This window comes from Brassica napus, chromosome A2 (assembly GCF_020379485.1).
Source record: "Brassica napus cultivar Da-Ae chromosome A2, Da-Ae, whole genome shotgun sequence".
NCBI lineage: Eukaryota > Viridiplantae > Streptophyta > Magnoliopsida > Brassicales > Brassicaceae > Brassica > Brassica napus.
In genome coordinates this window covers 5,917,148-5,939,313 of record NC_063435.1, presented here as the reverse complement: position 1 = coordinate 5,939,313, position 22,166 = coordinate 5,917,148, and the positions used below count along the sequence as shown (strand labels likewise).

At 34.0% G+C, this 22,166-nt stretch overlaps 4 protein-coding genes across 4 annotated transcripts; 3 read left to right on the top strand and 1 right to left on the bottom strand.

Annotated features, from left to right (window-relative positions):
- Positions 1-1,093: 1,093 nt before the first annotated feature.
- Positions 1,094-3,037, top strand: LOC111205366 (universal stress protein PHOS32-like). Its single transcript, XM_048751556.1, has 3 exons — positions 1,094-1,912; positions 2,594-2,646; positions 2,749-3,037. The coding sequence occupies exons 1-2, from the start codon at positions 1,222-1,224 to the stop codon at positions 2,599-2,601; spliced, it is 699 nt and encodes a 232-aa protein (XP_048607513.1). The 5' UTR covers positions 1,094-1,221; the 3' UTR covers positions 2,602-2,646; positions 2,749-3,037.
- Positions 3,038-7,641: 4,604 nt separating this feature from the next.
- Positions 7,642-9,024, bottom strand: LOC106390103 (nucleolin). Its single transcript, XM_013830495.3, has 2 exons — positions 8,108-9,024; positions 7,642-8,004 (listed from the first exon to the last, which is right to left on the bottom strand). The coding sequence occupies exons 1-2, from the start codon at positions 8,603-8,605 to the stop codon at positions 7,897-7,899; spliced, it is 606 nt and encodes a 201-aa protein (XP_013685949.2). The 5' UTR covers positions 8,606-9,024; the 3' UTR covers positions 7,642-7,896.
- Positions 9,025-16,058: 7,034 nt separating this feature from the next.
- Positions 16,059-16,816, top strand: LOC106390102 (calcium-binding protein PBP1-like). The gene has a single exon (XM_013830494.3). It carries the CDS (start codon positions 16,081-16,083, stop codon positions 16,615-16,617), a length of 537 nt encoding a protein of 178 aa, XP_013685948.2. The 5' UTR covers positions 16,059-16,080; the 3' UTR covers positions 16,618-16,816.
- A 3,690-nt stretch (positions 16,817-20,506) lies between these two features.
- LOC106390101 (NAD(P)H dehydrogenase (quinone) FQR1) lies at positions 20,507-22,166 on the top strand. Its single transcript, XM_013830493.3, has 4 exons — positions 20,507-20,734; positions 21,038-21,131; positions 21,397-21,659; positions 21,739-22,166. The coding sequence occupies exons 1-4, from the start codon at positions 20,712-20,714 to the stop codon at positions 21,971-21,973; spliced, it is 615 nt and encodes a 204-aa protein (XP_013685947.1). The 5' UTR covers positions 20,507-20,711; the 3' UTR covers positions 21,974-22,166.

Below are 22,166 nucleotides of genomic sequence, written 5' to 3'. Positions count from 1 at the left end.
TTGTTTGATCAAAGAGATGAGGGCATTTCTGTAAAGTTCAAGATCAGTTTAGGCTTCATTCTTCCTTTTTAATCTGTTTAGGCCCAATCAAGGCCCAATAAAAACTCAAAAACTAAAAAAATCCAAACAATGAAGACCTTTTGTATTAAGCTCTTGTCATATTCTCTCCATCTTCAAGAATCAAAAGAGAGGCTTCTTCCACCAAACAAGTTTCTCTACATCCTTATGATCAACACAAATCTTGGGTTTTGCTAAGTCAAGTAATAGTTCTGGCTTTACAAAAACATTGAAACCACATGCTTGTGATTTATCAATATCAATTCCAGTATACTAAAAGCTTTAAAAGTCTAAATATAAATGTTTTAAATTAAGCATCTAACAACTAAACACATTACACTGTTTGAAAACATCTCAGCTTCATACACCTAATAATAATATGAAGTACTAAACATCTCAGACTTATCTTCCAATATCCTCAATTTTTCCAAACAAGGAAGAGCTGGTTTCGAAACTACACAATCTTTAACCACAAATGGAGATTTCTTCGACTCCAAAAGAGAAAACTAATACAATGCAAGAATATAACTGATGAAGTCAATGCAACTAGCAAAGCAACCAGTTATAACTTCTTCTTTTTTTTTGTCAAACACCAGTTATATAACTTTGATTCATGTATTCCTTATGCTTTCAGTATATTAATTTAGGCATGCGGTTCGGTTCGGTTCAATTGGATAGTTATTTCTCGGTTTAGTTCAATTCTCATAAATTCTTATCAACTAGAACTCAAAAAGAATTTTGGTTCAGTTTCTTAAAATTCTGTTGATTAAACTAAAATTTTTAGTTTCGGTTAGACTTTAACTTGGGTAACATTTAAACAATTTTGGTTAAAATCGGTTTGCAATTTTGGTTAGTTCATTCCAAATTTGATTATTTAAAAAAAAATATCGAATTAACAAACTACTGAACTGGATTGACAACCATTTTTGTAAAGTTTTCTAAAATCAAACTGAACCGAACTTATAATCGAACACAAACCAAAAGCTGAAACCGAACCAAATTAACTAATGTTAGAAAAGAAGAAAGTTCGAGAAAGAAATAATAAAATACAAATCGAGAAAACACGCTTCTTCTCTTCTTCTTCTCTCTAATTCAAAAAACTCTCTCTTACTCTTTCTGTTAATCACTTCCCAGCGATCAAAGACACCATCCTCATTCGAAGCCATGAACCCAGATCCAGATCACCCTCAGCTCCCCACCATCAAGATCCACCACCCTCCTTCCCCTCACCACCACCACTCCTCCTCCACCCCCTCCTCCGCCGCCACCCCGACTCCCACCGCCGGAGCCCGCCGCAAAATCGGAGTCGCCATCGACCTCTCGGAAGAAAGCGCCTACGCCGTCCGCTGGGCCGTGGATCACTACATCCGCCCCGGAGACGCCGTCGTCCTCCTCCACGTCTCCCCCACCTCCGTCCTCTTCGGCGCCGACTGGGGCCCGCTCCCCCTCAAAACCCAGGAGAATCCGTCGGATCAGCCTAGCCAGGAGGACTTCGACGCCTTCACCGCGTCCAAGGTGGCGGATCTGGCGAGGCCGTTGAAGGAGAGCGGGTTCCCTTACAAGATCCATATAGTGAAGGATCACGACATGAGGGAGAGGCTGTGCCTTGAGATCGAGAGGCTTGGTTTGAGCGCGGTGATCATGGGGAGCAGAGGGTTTGGTGCTGAGAAGAAAGGGAGTGATGGGAAGCTTGGGTCTGTTAGTGATTACTGTCTTCACCACTGTGTTTGTCCTGTTGTTGTCGTGAGGTACCCTGATGATCGTGATGGGCCTGGGCCTGTTGTTACTGTTAAGACCGGTGTGGATGATGATGATGATGATGTTGCTGGTGCTCATCGTGAACACCATATCAAAGGTTTGTGCTTTATTGATTGATGAGCTGCTTTTGTGTTTTGTTTTTGTGGATGGTTACGATTGACATGTTAGATTAGGCTCAGTACCGAGTGTTGTGACTTGTGAATTATTCTTTTGTTTCGTCCTCTGTTAGTTTAGTTTGAGGCATTAATCTGAAAGGAAGCTTCAATGTAGAAACTTTTGTTCTTTTTTTTGTTTGCTATGATCCAGACTAGGAAACGTTACAGTAGTGGGATGTTTCTAGAAAGGCATGGGGACTTGTAGATTGAATACGGCTGGGTTTACATGAAGAGAAATGAAGATGTAGCATTTGCTTCAGATAAAATTGTCAAATAAAGATACTGAGTTAGTGAGTTCCGTAGATTGATACTTTAGCAAGACGATCATTGGTGTTAGTCCTTGAATATTTCGCTTTGGAAGCTACCTAGTGAATTTGTATGTACAAATATGATAAGGTAAAAAAGGCTAAAGAATCCATTTGCTATCTTCATTATACGTTATGATGCTTTGCAATATTTTCTCTGCTTGGTTTATTCAGTTTTTCCTTTGTGTATCTTCAAGTCTTGAAATGTATTTTGTGGAAAAGGATTATTCCAGTAAATGAAAGTAAACATGGTGGTTCTATGATCAAAAGATCAAAAAATAATTTCTTGGTACTCATTACCCTGTGTTTCTATTACAGATGAGTAATGCTTGTTAGGTCCTGGAAAAGTTCGCACTCTTTACATCATCCAGGTAAAGATAAAAACTAACATCAACCATCTTCTAGAGATATTGTCGGAACATTAATATTGTTATTGATTATTCTTTCTCTCTGTTTGTTTTGGAAATGAAAAGGTACACAAATGAAGTTAGAGTTTTAGCGGAATGGTGGAGGAGTGTTTTGTGTGTTCTATCTTTAGCGATCTCAGGGTGATTTGGAGTTTCTTCATTAAACATGGAGTTTGTACGATTACTGAAACCTATTTTGTTTTTTTTTATGAAAGAAAAAGATTCTGAACTTCAATAAAGTGTGGTAGTTTAGGTTTTCCATGTTGTCTGAGAGTGAGTGTCAAGTCTGTTTAGATTATATTTGTCTTTAGTTATTGTTAAAATCAAATAAAAGAACTAATAGATTTATGGTTTAGTTTGGCATCTTGGCTTTTAGACAAATCTCAAAGGCTGAATGTTTGATGTTAAGTACGAAATTGAAAACAAAATGAAACAGCAGATAACTTAAGTAAGAAAATTACTCAGAATAACTGTACTTTTCTTGTTAATTACTAATCTAACTCTACATCATGGACATATGTTAGTATAGGTGGCTAAAGACCAAATAACCTTAATTGTTCTTCTTTATTACAATATATATTACCATTTCTAATATATTTCATTAATAAATTTTAAAACAAAAATTAGAATAACTTTAATTGTTCTTCTTTATTACAATATTACCATTTCTAATATATTTTATAAACAAATTATAAAACAAAAATTAGAATGACATGTTCCAAAAATCCAGCCAATATCAAAATTTGAGACTTAGGGTCTGACTGGTTCAAACGCAGCGGTTGCGGTTGCGGCTGCGGGCGTTTGCGGATGCGGGTGGTTGCGGTTTCTAGCGGTTTTAAGAGATTTGTACGACTGGTTCTGCGGTTAGAAATTGGTGCGTTTGCGGGATACTTATGACTGGTTAACTACCAAATACAGCAGCGGTTAAATAATAAATTAACAATATTTACATTTTATATAATTATAAAAATATCAAAAATCATAATATTATAATAAATATGTAAATTATATTTTTAAAGTTATAGTTTTAAATTTTTTAAATTATAGAAAATATTTTTATTTTAAAATTTTATAATATTAATTAAAATATAATAGATATATTTTAGTATTTTTATAATTCCATTTTAAAAATTTTATTTTTATTTTTATTTTTGTATTTATATGGTTTTTTAAAAAAAAAGAAAAAAAAATTATCCTCCCGCAACCGCCCGCAACCGCAAACGCTAGCTGGAACCAGCTTTTGATTTTAAGAGGTTCGGAGCGGTTTGAAGCGATTTATAGCGGTTTGTATGATTGTTTCGAAACGCTGTCAACCGCTACCAATCGCAAAAGCTGCGTTTGCGGGTGGTAGCGGGAAAACCAATCAAGCTATTAGTTGCATTGCCTCTATTTTGAGCTGTTCCAAAAATCCACTGCTTCTGATTTTTAATATCTAAAGGCGGTGTGTTTTGGGGTAACGTCAACAAAACCTTCTTGAGAAACATGTATGTAGCTCAATTCCACATCTTAAATCTGCTCATTAACCTTGACTCTTTGATCACCTTATGAACAAAATCATCATAACTTGTTTTGTTCTATGCACTACAAGAAAGCATAGCACATCCTGACCAAATTCCTGACCACATAAATTGGTCAGAATTAGTTCCGACCACAAACTGATGATCATTTTGTGATGATTAAACAAAGTGGATAAAAGATGGTTATAAATTACGGACGAATCGCACTATTTACAAAAATGGTCAGTAATTTGTGATCAAGTCTTGACCACTTTAATATCAGTGAGAAAAATGATCAGAAAAGGATAAAAAAGTGGTCAGGTTTTTAAGAATTAAAATTTAACTAGTTATTCGGTTTTGTGTAGTGGTCAGAAAACGGTCAAAACAATTGGTTGATTTGCAATGTCTTTAACCTAATCTACACTTCTCTTAATTTCATATTCTTCACCTTCAGCTGCGTAATGACTACATTAACACTAGTGGTAAATGTTTCTTTTATATAATTGGTTGATTTTCAATGACTTATAGTTTTAAATATTGTATAGGATTTTCTTAAGTAAACTTTCATTGAGTTAAGATTGATTTCTTTCTTATCCATGCAGAGATCAACACATAGTAAGTTAGTTTTCATAGTTATCATTTTCTTTCTTTTATGCTTCTCCTTTTATGTTGTTAAAAAAAATGCTTCTCCTTTTATAGGAAATCCATGAGATTAAAGGTCACCGTTTTGGATTTTGAACAATGCCAGTCCCAGACCTTCAGCTGGTTTCATGTCTAATTTGGACCAAGAAGCAGAATTACGGATTACAAACAGAAGATATGAGTAGTAGATGAGAGGATTGCTATGCAACCGAGAAGATTCTGACCTTGGAGAATGACAAGGCTGGTAAAGATAAGATTATAAACTATTTGCAGAACTTGGCAGATATGGTTGTGAGTAAATTTCCAGAATTGCTTGGTGTAGATGACACTATTATGCTTGTGTTTTGTAGCTTTTTTTTGTTGTTCTTAAACTTTATGTATGTACTATGTTAAAACTATTTCAATGTTAACGATTTAGGTTTCAACTCTAAACTATATTTGATTTAGTCATTTGTATTTTAAATACAGTTTTATTGATTAATAAATTTAATACACTAATTATATAAATTTATTAATAAGTGGTTAGAATTATCATAAATTCGTCAGGAAATGGTTAGAAAATTTTTGACCACTTTTTGATCACATTTGACAAGAGGTTTAGGAAAAAGAAGAAAGAACAAGATAGAGCAGAGATGCACAAGAGCCTACAGATTATATTATCCAACTTGACAAGAGGTTTAGGAAATGTTTCCTATCATAAAAGTAGTGGACCGACACTATTCTGACGTTAGTTCCTTTTGCAAGTGTGGAGCTGATGGCATCAAAACGCCTAATGAAAGTGCCATATCACAGTACTGTTATAATGAAGAACATATAACCATGTCTATTTATATATTCACGTAACATTAACTTCAATCTGAATCTTGAAAATAAATGAAAAACAAACTACATACTTAATTTGAAACTTGGACTCTATCTTTAGTTATCTCATGGTTATTTGGAGTCTCTTGTTTTCTCCATCTAATGGTTTCTTCATTAAACATAAACATGGGGTTTGTAAGATTACTGAAACCTATTTCTTTTTTAAGAAAAAGATTATGAACTTCAATAAAGTGTGGTAGTTAAGGTTTGCCATGTTGTTTGAGAGTGTGAATGTCAAGTCTGTTTGTGTTATATTTTTCTTTAGTTATTGTTAAAAATCAAATAAAGAATTGGTAGATTTATGGTTTTTGGTTGGCATCAGTGGCAAACCTAGGTACACCAAGAAGGTGGCAAATGCCCATAAAATTTTCAAAATTGCATAATATACTTAAAGTTTTAATTATTTTCCTCTATTAAATATCATATTTTAGCCAAGTTGTAAGTTTATATGTGATTTACCCCATTAAAAATAATTCTACATTCGCCATTGGTTGGCATCTTGGCTTTTAGACAAATCTCAAAACGCTGAATGTTTAATGTTAAAAAGTATGAAATGGAAAACAAAATGAAAGAATCAGATAAATTAAATTTGGTTAATTTGTAAAACTTGTTTGGTTCTTACTTCTTAGGTCTAGTTTCTTTTTCAAATGTGGTGTTGATGGCATCAAAACGCAGTATTAAAACTATCATACAGTGTTGTTAATTTGTTATAACGAAGAAGATATGACCATGTCAACTGATTTTTCGTATTTCCTCCGATTCATAATAAGTGTTGTTTAAGGTTTTTACACCCGAATTAAGAAAATAGTTAAATTTTTTGTTTTACCCATATTTAATATATATATATATATATTGTTTGATTTTAGTAATTAATGAATTATATATAAATACAGAAATTAGAAAATTTGTTTAAAATATACACTGAAAATATAAAATGATACTTATAATTAAACAAAATTAAAAAAAAATAACATTTAATATGAACTGGATGGAGTACACTGTTTTGAAGCCGGCTTAAATGATCGGTCTTTGAAAGGAGAACCACATATTTTCAATAATTTATTTAACATGCATAAAATAACTTGGTAGACCACCCTCGCCGTCCAATTCTCTAAGAGCATCTGTATTGGAAGGCCCTTAAAGCATCCCTTAGGGGAAGGGGGTGGGAACCGAGGAAGAAAGAGAAGGGAAAAGCCCTTAATTAAGGAATGTCCCTTACTATTCTATGACCAAAAAAAAAAAAAAAAAAGCAGAACAAGGGACTTTCTCTCCCTCTCTCCTCATCCCACCAATACAGATGCTCTAACTGACCATACATTTTTCTTATAATCGTTTTTAATTATTAAACAAACTCTTTTAATTGTTAAATTAAAACGTACGTTGATTTATGAAATAAAATAGGGACCCAAGAAAATATCTTGTGAGAGCATCAATTTTTTCCAGCCTCAAAGATGGTTTACAGATAAAGAGACATGATTAGACTCAACGGTCTGACGAATAAAAAAAACATTAAAGAGGACCCAATGAAATTAATATCTTCTTGTGTCTTCGCAACTTTTATTTTGTGGTTGCAGACTAACGACATTCATACGCTATGTACTCTTCATTTGTCACCAATCAACATCACACATACGGCTTATTTGATCGAAAAATATATAACATGTTTTAAGATTTGGTTTTGATTGATAATCCTTTTGATGGATTGTCCCTATATTTTCTCTTGTATTGGGAATCATAACTGATGTACTAGTAATTGTGTGGTTAGAAAGAGAAATATCTGTAGGGATACAACAATGTATTGGACCTGAATACGCCGATCCCTTAGAAATTCTTCAAGCTTTAGCCGACGGGACAAAACTACATTTCAAAGAAGATCTTCGTCTATCTAGAGGAAAAGGATTAAACATCTCCTGTTTTACTCTAACCAAAAACTTTTCAAAATTAAACAAATACATACTAATAGCTTAAACAAATAAAATCAAACATAACTATAGATAGGTGAATAATACAACCAAAAAACGAAAACGTACTAAGCAAAAATGGTTCAACGAATACATGTGGTTTTAGAGAAAGAAATGTAAACAAACTAAGCCATTAAAGGAGCTAAACTCGATTCACTAAAAGATGAACTGTTAGCAATGAACAGTGATGATTAATCTAATCTGAATAAGCAGAGAAATCAACGGCTGACATTTCTACATTTGTTGGTGGTGTATCACAGTCGTTTGATTTTTAAGGTTGATTTCATCATAGCCGCTGATCTTGGCAAGGTTGCATCTCTCGTCAGCCGTTTCAAAGGTCGTGACTCGTCGTTTGATTCTTCCTGCATTTTAAAAAATAAAAATAAAAAATTAATCAATGGTTTCATATTTCTCGACCATTCCTCAAACTGTAAAAAAAAAGACAAGAGAGAAAGAGATTCATACATCATCGGAGTTAAGTTCTGAATCTTGTCGCGTCCTTTTCGCTACCAAACTGAAACGTTCCTCTCCGCTGCTAACGGAAGACGATGAACTCATCACCGGAGATTCTTGCACCGCCGCAGCCGCATCACATGGCACCACCTGATTCTCCGCTTCTTCTTCTTCTTCTTCCTCATCATCACTTTCTTCTTCTTCCTCCTCATCCTCATCATAAGATTCTGCGCCGTCGTCTTCTCCGTAACTATTGCTGCCGGCGCCGGAGTTATTCTTACGAGCAAGGCAAGACTCGCATATAGAAACGGTTGGACAGAGCCGAAGGCCAGAAGCTTTCCAAGGCGTAGGAGATTGGCACGCGCTACAAAGAAGGCAGCGCGCGTGTTTAGCCACCAGAAAGTTAGCTCCGTGAACGTTACCGTCGCAGTCCCAGCATAAACTCGCCTGGTCTGACTCACAGAACATTCTCGCCACACCCTCACATAGCTCACACTTCATCTTCTCCATCTCCTCTCTCTCTCTCTAAGTATATCAAAATAGTTTTCTTTGCTTCTTTTGTGTGTGTGTGTTTGATTTGATCCTGTCTTTATCTCTTACTTCCTTCTCTCTCCTCTCGTTTATTCTGCGGACAGAAACAAGGGAACAAGATCGAGAATGGAAAGTACCATTTGCATTTGAGAGTTTCGTGGCGAGTTTTCTGTGATTCAAAATTCTTTTGAGGGTATTTTCGTCTTTTGAGATACAAAGAAGGTTTCGATTTTTTACAATATATTTCTTCTTTTCCACATCTTAAGGAATAGTTCAAACTTGTGAAACTTACGGTGGATAATTTGTGGATAATTACTGTATAAGTTGTATATATTTTTTTTAAAAAATATATAGGTTCTGCGGCTGAGCGTTATCCTCGGGTGCTTAAATTTTAGGACTTAAAGAGTTTATATTAATTGTTTTTCACATTTACTTGGTCCTAAAACAACGTAACGGGGACAGAGCCCTATGGCGCCAACCTTACGTGTCGATGTTTGAGTCGTTATATACAAAAAAGATATTTTTAGTTGGTGAGGTGGCGAGAGTAAGATTCTATTATACCCTACGTGGAGGAATCATATTCTCAAAAATACTAAAGCCACGAGAAAACAACCATTAAAATTCTGAACTTTCAAATTAAATCCAAAAAAATCTTCAACTCATGTTTAAGCTAAAATAATTACCAACTTTTAAATATTGGTCATTTTAAACTTCATATTTTGTTGTTTCGGTCATTTAAGAGCTCCGATTAATCAACCGTTAAATTTGATTAAAAATAAATGCATGTTAACTCTCTAAACGACATCATTTTAAAAATCGATTAAAACATTGATCAACCGAGATTTTGTTTTCTTCTAAAACACTTAAAACATCTCTTTCGCGAGACTAAAGTGAAGAAGATGAAGTTGATTTGGGGCTCTAGTTTTGCGAAATGGATGATTTGAGTGTTTCTAGAAGCAAAAAGACGTCATTTAATCAATGTTTTAATCAGTTTTATAAAAATAATATTGTTTAGATAGTTAATAGACGTTTAGTTTTAATTGATTTTAACAGTTAGCTATTCGGGTTTCTTAAACAGCCGAGTCAACAAAATATGAGAATTAAAATGACTAATATTTAAAAGTTGATGATTTTTCTGGCTCAAACATAAATTGAAGGTTTTTTTGGCTTTAATTTGAAAGTTTAAGGTTTTAATGGCTGTTTTCTCCTAAAGCCACGTGTTCTCACCTGGGATTTATCTGGACCAAGTTTCACGTTTACTGCGGTCCATACATTTTTCTTATTCTCGCTTGCTCCGATCCAAGTATTTGTGTGAACAAGGTTTTCGATTGTTTGAAAAGAAGTGAATTTAAATATCCTTATATCATTTGGGTTACGAAAGGATGATATCAAAATATTATCATAGTTTAAAATGACCAAGGCCATGGATCAACCTTTCAGCAATTTTATAGAAATAATTTGTAAATTAAATGATCATCCTAGTCAGAAGAACCTATTCATCAACCATTTTTATAGCTGCGAACGTAACATCCTACAATATATTTACTAACATAGATAAGCCAAGAAATGGTCAAAAGATATTTAGATCACAAAAATTATTAGTAGCTGTGCTTGAGAATATCTAAAGGCATGGTTTATTGGAGATCATTAATCTATTTGACATATTTATCCTAGAATTTGATCAAACAAAATTTTGTTGAGAGAAATTAAGCTTCAAAAATCTATCTATTAGCTTGACTAGAACTAAATGTTGATAAAAGTATATTTGATAAGTAACCAACTTCAACGAATGATAAGCTAACATTAGAATGAATGAAATTCAAAAAAAAACATTAGAATGAATGCTTAAATACCTAATGTGTGGTCGGCTGGTGCCTAGTAGTGATTGGCTTCTTTTTTTTATTATTAATCAAAATGAAAATTCATACAAATCAAGTCCCAAAAAGTGGAAAACACTTGAAAAACTAACCATCTAATCTGTTAAAATTGAAGTAAAAAAATTAAATACCTTTTAGTTTTTCAATTTATTTAGAATGACATGCCATTGAAATTATTAATTAACCTACTTTTTATGATTCTTTGTCTTTTCTTCTTTAATTAATGCATTTTCAAAATCAAATTCTAACTAAAAAAGTTATGGCAACAATAATTAATAAACCTAGATTTTAGTGTATTTTGTTCTCTTTTTCTATTTTATTATATATATATATATATATTTGTGTGTTTTGAAATAATTAATTCCATATATACATTTCATAAATAAATACATACATTATATGGTAATTATTCTACTAATTCCATATATACATAATAAATAGTATATACAACAATTTATTATATATTATCATAAAATATTGATTCCATAAAAAAATAAAAATACATTTGTGCGGATACGCACATGTCATATTCTAAAAATATGGATGATACAACTGATGGTTTACAAGATAAAATAAAATTACTCAATAGAAAGTATAAAATTATTGTGTTTTATGTCATATTAAAAATTTATTTAAACGGATAAATTTAAAAATATATATCATCGCTTATAAAAATAAATATATTTATAAAAAAAAAAAAACACTTGCGTGGATGCGCGGATCAAGCACTAGTTAAAATTTAAACTTAACATTTTTAATACTAAAATTTCTGATTTACAACCGCCTAAGTGGCTTGAACAATTTTAATACTAAAATTTCCGATGTAACCATTAAACACGAACCCTAATCTCTCGACTACACTTTAAAGTACGAACCATGGTCCTCCGACGATGCTTAATGATATGAACCCAGCGAAATCCTAATTCATTAAAACACTACGATCCAAAAGTGAGCAGCAAGGCTACCCGACACTACCAAGGAAACACTAAAAAAGACGGGTTGAAATGGCAGCAATATTACCACCAACTGCAATCCTGATACCAGCATGGATAAGGTTTGAGAACAGCTTCTAGAAGTGCAAAAGACATGATTTCTAAAGCTGGGATGCTGTTAACATAAACATGTAGCCACCGAGACCCAAGGAATGAGTCATGCCATGCTCTAGCCTATGAGAACCATAGGACTGAACCCTACCAATGCTTTAAGCTCGCCATTGGCTTGGTTTTTCCAAACAAAAATATGGAATCCCATTACTCTCGCTCGAATCCTAGTCTGAAATCATGATATATGCCTTCTAACGGAGAGTACGTTGGACCACGACAACGTATTACAAAACGATAGCAAGTGCTTAAATAGTCATGGTATGTGTTACTTAATTGGTAAGTGAATTGGTAAGTGAAAATGCTTGGTTTAGTATTGTCCACCTCGAATTTGAGCTTGTTTCGAAATATACGATTTATGTTTTATCAAACTATATCAAAAATAGAAAACAAAATACCTAATTTAACGAACTTATGGACGGACGTACCATAATTTTCTGATAAAATAGTGAAATCTTCGTTTTTCAATATTCCACCATTAAAACGTGTTGTTTTCTACAAGTTACGTGTTCGGAATCACGTCTTATCACGAAACCATGACCAACACCAAACATAATTGATAGTTGTCAAGTCATTATATATGAACCAAAAACAATATGCAAAAAATCACGAGTTGTCTTCATTTGAGAGCCACATGCCATGGTGAGTGAAGGATAGAATTTTACAGCAACTTCGAAAAAGCCTTATGTTCTATACACACATGATTCGCATCTGACTCCTTAAAATTTCCCTTCATGTTTTCTCCCCCAACTCCCAAGTTATATGCTAGGATTTCCTAATAAATGCAAACTACAATATAAAGGGGCTGTTTGGAGCTCTTAATAGTTTAATTATGTTTTCCCTCAACCACGCATGAATTGGAAATAACCTAAAAAAGCTTTAGCTTCTTTACTTGGAGTTCATTTTTTTTGTTTGCCAAACATCTACACTATTTAAAATGATTTCAATATCCAAATCAGACGTATAAATCGACGTAAATCATAGATGATAGAGAACTGAGTGCAAAACATGTTATTTTGTCCGTTTTTGAATTTGTTGCTCTTGAAATATGCAAGAGATCATAATTAAGGTCTAAAATCTTATTCAACCCACCAAATTTATTTATCGGTGTATATGTTTATTAATTATCTCATTTTGGATATATCGTCTACGTCTTTCATTAAGGTGAAAGGCGTTTTCGTTACAATTTTATAGAAATAAAGTCTTACTTGCAAATAGTCAAATATTTACTGTGTTTTTTATACAAAGTTGTTTGGTACTCCCCTTGTTTCGAATTTGATATATTTAATCTGTATTGCTCCACTCCTACCGATCGACCACATTCAAATACTTTCATCTGTTTTTTTTTTCATTTCTTGAATGCTCTCCGTTAGTATTGAAAAATTTATAGCCGTAGACTTTCTGTTTTCCTGCTTTAAAATACTTCTCAACTTACAACATTCCCTCTAAATAATTAATCATGTTTTTGCAGTCCCATTCTTACACCACTACATAAACCTTAGTACACAGTCTGTTTCATTGGTGCCAAATTTCACCTTACTCTTTTCAGCTTTTTGACCTTACATTTCTTCTTGCAATGGTAGATAAACTCGAAGGCCCGGCCCAAATAAATTTCTGCTTTAAAGCAAAGAAATGGTTTGCCTAATAGAAAAACATATTTTGGAAAAAGAAAAATTTGCATAAATGATATTCAAACCCAACATCTTGAAAAATAGTATAAACTAAACCACTCTGAAAGATGTCAAGTCCCGTGGTATCAATTTCATTTTCTTTCCCACCAGTCCAAGCCTTAAGGTTTTGGAATAAATTCATCACATCTTCCATACAATTGTTCCATGTAAAACGTTAGTGACCATGTTTTTACTTTGTTATTAGTACAACTTGGGATATTCAGTAATAGAAATTCTTAACCAACTAGCTAGAAAGCTTTGTGCGGATAGAGAAACATGATATTTACTGAACTTCTAGTACGTATGATTGTATCACAATATACTTCCATCATAAGAGCCTTTGCGTCTCCTACAACCCATAGGTCATTTCCAGTTATTGATCAGGAACGGATAAGAGTTTGAGACCGTAATATGACAAGTCAAATCATTGGTATTTTGAATGTCTAAGTGTAGGAAACATAATACATTGATTTTTTTAATAACATATTTGTTTGATCCTGAAAGATTTGAAGGAAAATATATTACTAATTGATTTGGATCTTGATCTTGTTGGTCGAAACAATTAAACTAAAATTAATGAATTGACCGGGTAGTGATCAAGATTCAGTGTTCCTTCTATGAATCCGATTCATTTTACGTAGTGGTTAATTAATTCATGCATTCAATTTTATTATAACGAGTAAAAACGAAACAATTATTGGGCTGAAACATTGAGTAAAGTATGGATAATGGCAGTGGTTAGCGAAGGAGGAAGACACTTGGTTGGATGATTATCGAGTGTAATAATAAAAAAACAAAGGCATGCAATAGAACGGGCAGACCAAGTGGAATATAATGTCCACCATATATAAGTTCCAATTAAGATGTTAACATATTATTGTCTTCCAATAGGCGACAAAAATCTGGATTAAGAATCATTAGAGAATCATATTGCACCCATATAAATTAAGAAAAAACCCTTGTCCACTAGAAGTCACTATGAAATTGTGAACGTGTTACTTTCGAGATATTTGTCACCCACGACCCACCTACATATTATACTCTGTGATGGTGAAAAGTATTGTTTCTACTAAAATGGCAGGGTAAATCGGCAAGAAAAAACTCGAAAAGAAGTGGTAAAAATGTTGGTATATGACATGGTTTAGTTATGAGCTTTATTAAAGTTTATATTTACATGGTTGATGTCTATATAACCAAATTATGCGTGCTACATAGAGATTGCAATCATGGATCTGGACCGCATACCTGGTCGTAAAGGCCTGTGCGGAACGGTATTTGGAACGAGGTTTTCTAGACCCGTAAATTTGCGGGTTTCGTGGGACTGGTATTTGCGAGATTGGGTCTTTGCGGGATGGGCCGAAACGGGTCATGCAGGATTACATGGATCCGCATTTTTGGTGAATTTTTCTTATTTTACCTGAAAAAAACGAGAAAGAGAGTGAGAAGAAAACGATTCTTGTGACTTTTCCCCCATAAAACATAAGGAGTTTCGACGATGATGATTCGAGCGCCGGCGACTCCAGCTCCAACGATGATGATTCGAGCTCGGGTGGTGTTTTGATTTGGTTTTCTCTTTTTATTACATACAACTATGAATTGCTTTATTACAATGTGATATTTCTTGTTTAGGTTGATTGGTTTTGTTTTCAGTATTGTGGTGTTTTTCTTAAATTAAATTTGGTTACAATGGTGTTGTTTAGGAGAAAAATTAGCTGTATATCACGTCACTTCTATAATTTGACAAAGTGATTCACGAATTTTTTTGCAATCCAAATAATTAAAAAAAGAGATGGTTTGATGAAGACATACAACACTTGAGCCAAATTATTATAAAGACAACAACTCAATCAGATTCAAACTTAACAAAAGCTTATGCTAATAACAAAAGAAGAATTTTAACTCAAGAACGCAAGCACAAACAGAGCTTTGTGGCATTGATTTTGCTAAGGCTTTAGTGAAGCTTAATGAGCTCTCTTCAACTCTCTTACACAACTTTTCTACTTAAACATTCATGAAAGAAGCTGTAGCAGACGTTTTGATAAAGAGGCGTCCCACGGAACGGCCCGCGAAGGTCTATATATCTTGCGGTATGGGTTTGGGCCCACATTTTAAAGACCGCAGTCCGCGCAGGACAGGTCCGCTGTGATCCGCTCGACGACTAACCCGCCGCGGTACGAAACGGAATGGGATGGGTAAACTTGTTTAACTAACGAATGTTATACTGTTAAAACCATCAAGATAACCCAAAAATGTGTTGAACTTTCAAATTCTATAGTTTTTTAGTAATGTTATGGTATGATAGTTTTTAGTAATGTTATGGTATGTAATTAAGAAGTAGGTAGATTTGACGGACTTCTGTTAAGATATAAATCCGACACACTTTTAAGTTATTATACCAAATCAAATCAAAAACGAATTAGAAAACAAAGAGTGCCCATCTCTAGAGGTCAAAAGACCAAATGAAAACATAACGCGCTAACCTTTACAATCGCCCAAATCTATGTGTATCTTTCAGTCTGGTTCAAACTAGAAGAAAGTGCTAAAAAAGTTTTAATATAGTTTTCAAAAACTTTCCTTCGTCAATGGAATCTAAATGTCACTTGCCTAACGAGTTTCTAAGAAAGACAGAACCTTCACATTCAAACCTGTCGAGACTACCCTTAAAGTGACCTTCACATACATCCCGTGTGAACAGTCCCATCTTCAAGTAAAAGACGTTTATACCCTTAAAGTGACCTTCCAAGAAGAAACCAAACCAAAACAATTGGATGTTCCTTCGCCCCTTACCTGTAGCTTAGTTGTCTTCCATGGATGTTCCTTCTCGGAACTCCCAAACTTCTCTCCCTTCCTATATATATAAAAAAATCAATCTCATATCATCATCATCAACAACCTCACCATTCACCAACACAACACCCATCTCTCAAAATCATCACTTTCTCTCTCTAATGGCGTCTCCTAAATCCTCAACCAGACCCACCCAGCAAAACCAAGACCCCACTTTCCACGACTTCTTCCCGGCGATGGCCGGAAAACTCGGAGGAGAAGGTCTCATCGACGAGCTCTGCAAAGGGTTCGAGCTACTCATGGACAGAGACAGAGGTGTCATCACTTTCGAGAGCTTACGGCGAAACGCGTCGGCCGTTCTTGGGCTCGGAGACTTGACGGATGACGATGTAAGGTGTATGATCGACGAAGGGGATTTCGATCGAGACGGTGCGTTGAACCAGATGGAGTTTTGTGTGCTCATGTTTAGGCTTAGCCCTGACTTGATGGAGGCGTCACGGTGTGTTGTCACGGAAGCTATCGAAGAGGAGTTTTGTGATCGAACGCACAGGCGTTGATGATAGAAATCTCCATCAGAGACTTTGACTTATTTGTTTTTACTTTTTACTATTTTTTTACCGATTCTTCTTTTATGTTCTTTCTATGCTCTCTTTGATTTCCCTTTGCAGTTCGTATAAATTGTTGGATATATTATTATAAAACTGATATGGAAAATCATTGAGAACAAAACATATATAACAAATGCATATTTATCTCTTTCAGCCTTTTTACCTCCTTGGATGATTTAGTTTTAGGCTGCGGCATGTTGAAGTTGATAAATCAACGCTACAATAACACAATTGTCTTCCCATCCATATGTGGAAACATTTTTTTGTTTGTTATGGAAAGATAACACATCAACAAAGAAAAAAAAAACTGAAAAAGAATCAACACATTTCAATTCTTCATATCAGATTATGGCTGGGCCATAATTCTTTCCATCTAAAACCACTATATAATATTAGTTTCTTCCCAAATACTATGTGATTATATGATTTCTAGACTTTGCGTATCATATTTGTCCAGTTGAGTTAACAACTTCATCTTCGTAGTTACTGATAATGTATTTGTCCAGACCTTATGCCGACTAATCTTCCTAGAATGGGAGACAAGAGCCAGTTGCTAAATCCCTTCCCAGATAGTGAACGTATTCGAAACAGAGGTCCATGTCACAAAAACCTCAGATCCTTTCCGGCCAGCTCATCCTGGTAAGCGATTCTATTTTTCATTTACATGTTCTTGATTTCCAGCAAAAAAATATACTATTATAGATTAAAAACCCCGCAAACTCAGGTGAAAGGGTAAACAATAAAATCTTTGTAACAAACGTATAAACACACCACTCATCAAAGTCCACATGTAATTATTAGATTTCTCAGTGTAGTTTCAACTTTCAACCACTTGATCATAGTTCTACTTTTTCATTAGTTAATTTTCTTTTATAAAGCAAATATGGTTGCACCTTGCGATGGATTCATCATGCAGCCTAATGCGTGTAGCCATGCAGTTCCAGAGATCCAGCGAAAAGACTAAATCATGCATGTACGTATCTTAAGCGACACTTCGGTCAATAAAGCTATCAAAAGCCGATTACTTTGTTTACACGGAAATCAGGGGTGAACTGAACACTTTATAAGTAAAAGGTTGAAAAGCGAAGCATCCTTAAAACACAAGCCAGCTCTCGCATTTTATCATTAGCTTCTTCTTCTTCTTTTTTTATCTTAACTTGTTTTAACATTATTTTCGGTTGGTATATACATACTATAATTTTATTATTTGAATATTTTAGCATATAGTTCTTGGAAAGAAATGTCGTCGAACGTCCCCCCTTCTTGATTACAACGAAGGTCTCTGTAATTTTAAGGGATATGTAAAATTATTACATCCATGTGCCCGAGATATGTTCATTCTGATCCCCAAGCAAATCTCATATACAATTAGCATTAATATTAAAATTGAAAACAGAAAAATTAAAATACATAGTGTTCTAAAATCTTATTTTACAAGTAAAATCGTCTGAGAAACGCATGAATCAAAATTTATCTTTACAATCAAAGCTTAATAAGAAAAACTTAAATAAAAAAAAAATACTAAATGGAAGACTTCTGTAGCAATATGAAAATATACTATGAAATATGGATGGTCCAAAGAAAAAAATTGAAATATGGATTGTCCAAAGATATTGACCAAAAGAAAAAGGAATGGTTCGAAGACTATAACAAGAAAAATAGACGGTTCATGCATTCGAGCTATAAAAATATGGTCTTCATCTCGATATTCACAATTTGCACTAGTTAATTCGATAGTAGATCGACTTTGTGTTGACTATTTTGGTCAGTCTAAGGCAGTTTGGAACCATCTATCTCGATGCCGTATTAATCCAACTAACAAAAACTCTAAATTACTAATATGAACCTTTTCACTCTAATATGAACATTTTATAGTAAAGTTTGCAATTTAATAGGCCTTACAATATGCGCGCACATTATAGCTAAGTAACATCTCTCTTTTTGTAAATTTAATGAAGTAACATTTAAATATATGAATCTAGATACCTAGAATGAAAATCATAATATATATATATATATATGTATGTATATGGATCCAGCTATCATACATAAGGTTCTACTTGCCGCAGGTCCACATACATGTATTATATTTATATACCATCAATTTTGAAGACGTATTGTCCAAATATTAGCGTATTGTTCTACTATTATTTTCTACAATCCACATATACATCATTTTTTAAGAAAATTGAAATTATAGCGTCAACAAAATGATCTATATAACGTCAACAAAATGATGTATGTGTGGATCATTCTAAATTCTGATGCATATTCGTAGTTTTATGAAAAAATTGAAAGTCAAAAAAGGACAAAGAAATATAAATTTTACACAAAAGAAAAGAAATATAATGACGAGAGTGATGATGTAAGGGCTTGAAGTCGGAATCTAGACTACCTCAAGAGCCATTGTTGAGAAAGAGATCCAATGCCTAGCTTGTCTTGGTCGATCAAAAATCGGACGGACAAGGTTTGTTGACCCTACACTCGGTCAATTTAGCACCTATTTAGTTGTCTTCATGGGCTCGGATCATATTCGTTGACTTGCTCACCTTCTCAATTTAATAGATTCTAAAAAGTTATGAGTTTAAATTAGTTGTGCCATACATGAAGGATTGAGTGATTGGTATGGTAAACAAAACACTACATGTATGAACTTTTAGAGTGGTAAATTATGGTTAGATTGAATATTTATGACACCAATAGGACTGAAATCAATTGATTTTGAGAACTTTAAATTGTTTAATCAAGCTACCATTCTATGTAAGATTGAATCGTAATCTAATCACAAATAGCTTTGAATAGATTAAACACTATATAATTCATATCAAGAAAAGACATCTTCTAGAGAAAACAAGTAAGGCATAAAGCTCTTCCTTATGTTAAATAATTAAAATTAAACACAGTTTTGAGGGAAAACAAACATGATCATGATGATGAAGGTGACAGCAACACATATCATCATTATTATGTTATTTTAATCATTTAAAACTTTAAAAATATAACCAAAGTTGTATTTTCCCGCACCAACCCCACTCCCCGTCCAGTACCAAGCCAGGCGACGAACGAGGGGGTTTTGAGTTGACCATGTGCCCCTATAGTATCAGTTAAAGCCCAAAACTGCCCCACTTGTTTTGTTTCTTTCAAATGTTAGCTATAATCAGAATAAATAGAGGAATCGATATTTTATTTTGGTAAAATGTTAAATTTAGTGTAATAAATTTTTCAATTTTGTTAGAAATACAAAGATGACTAGAAGCGGATGAAATAGGACTAAAGAACAAGCAAACAAGCCAAAACAATGAACTAGAAAAAAAGTGTGTAACAAAACGGTGGCAGAGCAAATAACATCAAAAAGATTAGAGAAAACGAGCTGGTCACCGTGAGCTACATCAAGATCTAACTTCCTCAAATCCCAAAATCATAGTTCCTACAACTTTTGAGAAGTTAATTGCAATAAACCAAGTATATAATCTACTATTGATCTATAAACCAATCTGATCAAGAAGACGCCGACAGTGTGAAAATAAACCAACAAACAGATGATGCCGTCGTTCGATAGAAATAATAAATGTTTTAAATTTTAGTTTTATATTAAAAATTGATGTTTTAAATTTTAATTAATATACACCGTATAAGAATAAAATTTCATTTAATATTTAAAATATAAATGCTATAGAAATTTATTGAAAAACAAATAAAACAAAAAAAATTAATAAATAAAATTATGTAAACTTTTTTATTAAAATATGTGGAAATCATAAACCATAAATCTTTCAAATACGGAAGGGAGTAGCTAATCGATCTACTTTAAAAAGGTGGCTAAATATAAAAATAAAAAAAACGATGGGGTGAGATTTAATTTGACCAAATATATAGGGTGTTGGAATGAAAGAGTTCAACTTTGGAGAAAAATAAAACTTCAGATCATCTTCTTGGACCTCTCTATAAATACGCTATCTGCATTTTCAGATCGTTGAACTTATAATCTCCCATCTTAAAAAAGAAAAAAAAAAACAATTCAGAAAGTTAATCTTCAGATATCGATGGCGACCAAAGTATATATCGTGTAAGTAAAGCTCCTTGTTTCGATCTTGCTCATTTTAACTGTAGCGACTTGATATTGATTTTTCCTCAATGTTGATCGAAGAATACTACTTCTATTGGTTTATTTTGATTTTCTTATATCTTATCATAGCTTTTGCTGTTCTGTAATAATCATGGGTGGGGGATGATAGCATTTAATTTATGATTTGGGCTTCAAACTCTTCTGTAATTTGCCTATTATTTGTTTAAAAAATGGTAAAACTCGATTTAATTTTTGTTTTGTGAAGTTTGACTTTTTTTTAAAGTCTCGTTGACATTTGTGCAGGTACTACTCAATGTACGGTCATGTGGAGAAATTGGCTGAAGAGATTAGGAAAGGGGCTGCTTCCGTTGAAGGTGTTGAAGCCAAGCTATGGCAGGTGAGATTTGACTTCCTCCATAAATGGCTTTATATGCTACAGTGCGAAACTATGTTAAAGGATGATATTAAAGTTCTTTTAACACTAACAAATAATATTAGGTTTTGAGTCTACAAGTAGTTTTGTATTGTGTATCTTGAAGAAAGAACCAAGTCTTTCTAAGTTTACTGATTTAGCTTACCAAGTTTAGATTAGGCTTGTTGGCTGCTCTCTATCCAAATCCATGTGAACTCTATTGAACCTGATGAAATTGCTGGTTTTACAGGTACCAGAGACGCTTCCAGAAGAGGCACTCTCTAAGATGAGCGCACCACCAAAGAGTGAATCACCAATCATCACACCCAACGACCTAACCGAAGCTGATGGGTTCGTCTTTGGATTCCCAACGAGGTTCGGCATGATGGCTGCTCAGTTCAAAGCCTTCTTGGACGCAACCGGTGGACTCTGGAGGACTCAGTCACTCGCTGGTAAACCAGCTGGTATCTTCTACAGCACTGGCTCTCAAGGTGGTGGCCAAGAAACCACCGCGTAAGCCTCTCTCATCAAGACTACAAACACACACATCATCATCTCTTTACCTCTCTCTTAATATGTTTTTTTTCTGTAGATTGACTGCGATAACTCAGCTGGTCCACCACGGGATGATCTTTGTCCCGATCGGTTACACATTTGGTGCGGGAATGTTCGAGATGGAGAAAGTGAAAGGAGGAAGTCCCTATGGAGCAGGAACATTCGCAGGAGATGGTTCAAGGCAGCCAACAGACCTTGAGCTAGCGCAAGCTTTTCACCAAGGCAAGTACATTGCAACCATCACCAAGAAGCTCAAGGGATCTACTGCTTAGAGATCTTCAAAAAAGGAAAACAAAACAAGACCCGGTTTGGTTCTCTGCTTTTTTATTACACAATTATATATTCTCTCTTCTTGTGATTTCATTTGGGTTTTGATTATAAACTACATGATATTGTTTCACAACAATCATTCTTGTCTTGCTTTTACGTATTAGATATGTAATGATTTATGCTTGTCTTGCACTA

Coding starts and splice junctions, on each gene's coding strand:
- LOC106390103 (XM_013830495.3), bottom strand. CDS start 8,605: ATGGAGAAGATGAAGTGTGAGCTATGTGAGGGTGTGGCGAGAATGTTC. Junction 8,005..8,107: donor CAGAACTTAACTCCGATGAT/GTATGAATCTCT, acceptor TTTAAAATGCAG/GAAGAATCAAACGACGAGTC.
- LOC106390101 (XM_013830493.3), top strand. CDS start 20,712: ATGGCGACCAAAGTATATATCGT. Junction 20,735..21,037: donor GCGACCAAAGTATATATCGT/GTAAGTAAAGCT, acceptor ACATTTGTGCAG/GTACTACTCAATGTACGGTC. Junction 21,660..21,738: donor GGTGGCCAAGAAACCACCGC/GTAAGCCTCTCT, acceptor TTTTTTCTGTAG/ATTGACTGCGATAACTCAGC.
- LOC111205366 (XM_048751556.1), top strand. CDS start 1,222: ATGAACCCAGATCCAGATCACCCTCAGCTCCCCACCATCAAGATCCAC.
- LOC106390102 (XM_013830494.3), top strand. CDS start 16,081: ATGGATGTTCCTTCTCGGAACTCCCAAACTTCTCTCCCTTCCTATATA.